The sequence below is a fragment of the Papilio xuthus genome, unplaced genomic scaffold, assembly GCF_000836235.2.
Source record: "Papilio xuthus unplaced genomic scaffold, Pxut_1.1 DF826945.1, whole genome shotgun sequence".
Classification (NCBI taxonomy): Eukaryota; Metazoa; Arthropoda; class Insecta; order Lepidoptera; family Papilionidae; genus Papilio; species Papilio xuthus.
Genome location: NW_013531704.1, coordinates 4,696,578 through 4,700,776, shown reverse-complemented (window position 1 = coordinate 4,700,776; position 4,199 = coordinate 4,696,578). Strand labels below are relative to the sequence as shown.

The 4,199-nt window shown below is 34.6% G+C and overlaps 1 protein-coding gene across 1 annotated transcript in view; it reads right to left on the bottom strand.

The window, feature by feature from the left end:
• LOC106121533 (uncharacterized) overlaps positions 1 to 3,504 on the bottom strand; it is a 10,898-nt gene extending 7,394 nt beyond the window's left edge. The window contains exon 1 of the mRNA XM_013317242.1: positions 3,309 to 3,504. Within this exon, the coding sequence (XP_013172696.1) occupies positions 3,309 to 3,350 (42 nt within the window). The 5' untranslated portion in view covers positions 3,351 to 3,504. The remainder of the gene's footprint in view (positions 1 to 3,308) is intronic.
• Positions 3,505 to 4,199: the final 695 nt, after the last annotated feature.

Genomic DNA, 4,199 nt, shown 5'->3' with positions numbered 1-4,199 from the left:
GAGCGGCGGGAACACCGAGCTGATCAACTACACCCATGGACATATGCAACACCAGAGGAACTGTAGATGCGTTGCCGGCCTTTAAGGAAATGGTATGCTCGCTTCTTAAAGGTCGCTAAGTCGTATTGGTTTCATTTATAAATGATTTTACAGTTTCTGCCTCATCTAAAGTAATGATTGATATGCGTATAGTTAATTCTTAAACTTCTTATTGACTAAAGACAAAACCAGTTTTGAAATTTAGTATTGTTCGAGAACATTCTTCGAGTACTACTCTATGCATAGGATATTAATTCCATGTTTTACGACTCGTAAAAAGATTTGAGAAGTGCTTTCAGTTACTAATTACGTACAGTAGCTATAAGATGCTGGCAACATACAAAATGCAGTGAAATGAGACTGTTAAATGTTTGTATGTAAATACACCGACGGATAAACGGATTTTTTCTCAATGATGTTATGTCTGTTTATTGGGCGTGAAGACTTTAGTAAACGGTATTGTTCTAAAAGATAAAACCTTGATGATGATCAAATTGCGTTTTTTGTGTAACATTTGGTTCGTATAAACATATATTTGGAAGAAACTTGAAAAGAAGATAAATAGACTATCCGAGTGTTATTTCATTTTTTTTTTAATACCGAAAAACTTTACGCCCCATATATCATTAATAAAAAAAAAGTTACAATTTAAGTAGATTTAGTATTAAAATTTTTAAAAATATAAATTTGTCTAATAGTGAAATGTCCCACGGTTCCTTATCGTGTTCCCAGGTTATTTGGTATAATTGCGAAGACGTTTTGCGCAACTAGACGCGGAAATGATGTTGTCTTTCGCTTGTTACCTGATAAATCTTCATAATTTGATATGATAATTCTACATTAAGATAAGATTATAAATGTTATTATTCTTATCGGTAACAGCTGTATCTTTAAGGCTTCAGATTTTAAACGGCCAGCTTTTTATGCATTTCGTAATACGTAAAAGTATTTTGTATTAGTCAAGAAATTAAAAAAAAAACGAATTTTATAACAAACATTTGCTATCGCTTGCGACACTGTCTGCGGAATTAAAAACTTAATAAGTAGCCAATGTGTTCTTCCTGACTTTGTTCTATATCTGTGCCGAATTTCATCAAGATCCGTAGAGCCGTACCAGCGATACCTTTAAATAAACATCCATCCATCCGTCTAAACATAGTTCGTTTACAAATATTATGAATGACAAAGATAATTTTCTAATTATAAGTGACACAAAATAAAGTCTTCACCTATGAGAATATTCAAACGACAGACAATGATAGAAGTACATTCAATCACAAAAAGTACGTCGATGAAAATAAGCAAAATCTTAAAAATAAAAATATCTGTCTAACAAAACATTATCTCTAAGAAGCGAGTTATCGTAATACGGAGTAAGATAATTAACGTTACATGAAACTTCAAATTATATATCTAAGTTAACGTATTATGGCTCAGTGCACTCACCTACAGTTGCCTCTAGACGTTTTCGATGAGTATTTTTGCTTGATGCATTATTTTATCCGGCATCTTTATTCAATCAGTGTCAACAACTAGTACTAATTAGCGCGTAAAGATTTTAAAAATAAAAAAAAACTGCAAATGAATTCAACCTTCTTTATAACTTAAAAATAAAATGTTGATAAGGTGTAACTGGAATGTACTGGGAAATCAAATAAAATAAATTTTAAAACTTACCTAAATCTCCGTTTAAAACATATTGTTATCTCTATATTGTCAAAGAAAATGACACAGATGACGATATGTTTTATACAGAGATTTTGGTGTCGGAAACCCACAGTCAGTGAGTTTTTGCCTTTTGCTACTAATATGGTCAATTAACCTGCGTGTTTCTTTTTATTGAATACAAGTATTTAATATTTGGTATCAATCTCCCAAATAGTTTAATTGATCACTTAAGGCATTACTAAAACGTTACGTTTCATCAAGATTGCGTTCTAAATTCTTAAATATCGATAACAGTAAAACAAAAAATAATCGATATGTAATGGAATATTGAGAAAATTGAAATAGAGAAGTGTGAAAACAAAAAAGTCTATAAGTCTATTACGAATGCTTTTTATTTCGAACATTTAGATGGATTATAGAGGGCACGTGCACACGCTACACGCCTCGTTAGATCTCTGATCCGTCGATTAATCGTAAATTATCATAGTGTTTGCAGACCGGTAAATAAAACCGCAAGTAAAGATGTAGTAAGTTCATTCCCGGTTGAGTACTTCTGATCATGTGTAATGTCTTGCGGTTATGTCGTAATATTTTCCCATTTGTTACGACTAATTAGTAATACTGATAAGCGAGGTAATCCACCTTGAATGATTCTTTAAGTGACTAACTATAGTTAAAAATCATCATCTAAATTAGTAGTACGCTATATTAGAATCTCTTTGGTGTGTAATGATTCAATTCGGAGTAATCAAAATGGTTTTTAGTTATTCACTGCTTACTTTTTAGTATCTAGTTTAATTTTAACTTTTATGACATTTTCAAAATGTGAACAACAGTCCTGTTTGTCGCCATCGCCAAATTGATAATCCCTTCAATACATAATTTGTAGTTTGTTAGTAATCTTTTTACAAGAATATAGACAGATTGTAAACTGACGTTTACAATCAGACGCTGTTCTATATGTATAATGAGAAGAGAAAGGAAACGGGAAATGGAATTCAATTTTACGATACTAAAATGATTTAATTTTTTTTATTGCAATTGTGTCGGATTTAACGCAGTTCCGAACTCGCTCGTGCCTAAGCTTTTTACGCGGCTAACACAAATCTTCTGAGCGTGAAATTTAATATTGTAAATGGTTTTGATCACGAATGCACAAATAAATGTTACACTTTGGAATACATTCTATATAATACATATGTTCAGACTTAGAAGTGTGAACATATATATTTTTCCAATGCACTATCGATTCCAAAAATATTACTTGTTGAGCGTCAATCGATTTTCAAAAGAAATATACGCTTGTGATAGATCGAAGGTAACTTCAAATGGACGAAAAATCTGATAGTTGATCTCTAATGGTAGTTACATTTAAACATATAAAACTAACTTCAATGCATACGATATAATGCTTTTAATTTTTGAATTTTAATTTTCTTCATTCATAATCACTAACTTTGTGTGAATGTTTATTTTTTAGTGCAGCCTGTTATAATCTTAAAGTTGCGTGACGTTTAATTTAATGCAGTAACAAATTATCTCTTATAAATCACGATACATTTTTTTGTCAGCGGTTAATAAATATAAAGAAATAAACATACCAAAATGATGAGCACGAGAGCGCAGTTGAAGGCGCTCGTCATGCTTGCGGTCTGCCACACTCGAGCGCGGAGCCGACCGTTAAAGCTATCTGCCCCGATTACCTTACTGATGCTACCACAAAAAAAAACCGAAATTCTCCTAATAAACTAGTGTAAATATTCGTCACAATATAAGTACGAATAGCACTGGCACATAGAAAGCGTTTAAGCTTCGCCTGTCTGAAAGCGACTGAAGCTTTCCCGCGCAGTAGTAAGCCAAGTGTCTGCGAGTCGCGTCGGATAGGCTGTGGTCCGCGTGGTGCGACTGTGGTGTCTCGGGACGGGACTGCGCGGTGCCGCCGCCGGCACACTCGCCTTGCTGAGGAACAGTTAGGCCGCGCTGGGGAGGGCACCTGCTCGGTACTCGACCGTACCCTACCGTTTCTCACGGCTCGCAATTCGGCTATCTCGCGATCTACATTTTTGATTAGACTCGGATTAGGGGAATTAGGTTCAAATGTTCAGCGAAGGCGTTCGGCGCCGTGACATTCGCGTAGTGAAATCTCCTCCGGTCGACGCCGAGGAGCCTCTAAGCTCACGGGTCGCCGGCGCTATTTCCGGACTCTAATCTGTCCATCGTGATTGATTCCAAGAAAACGATCGGATCATAAGATACCCGATAAATACAAATGGACTGGTTGTTATTGTCCGAGCTAATTCAGGCTATCAATTTGATTCGTAATTAAAAATACTGTAGAAAGTTAGTCATCGCTCGACGTTGATTGATTTTTACTCTCATTGCGTTTAACAAACTAACGTTTTGTTCTTTCACGTCTTTTTAAGCGAATCAAGATAGTCAAAGAGATAGTGTTTGTTTTTCACTGACCTCATTCTAAATAAATCTAAGAAGTA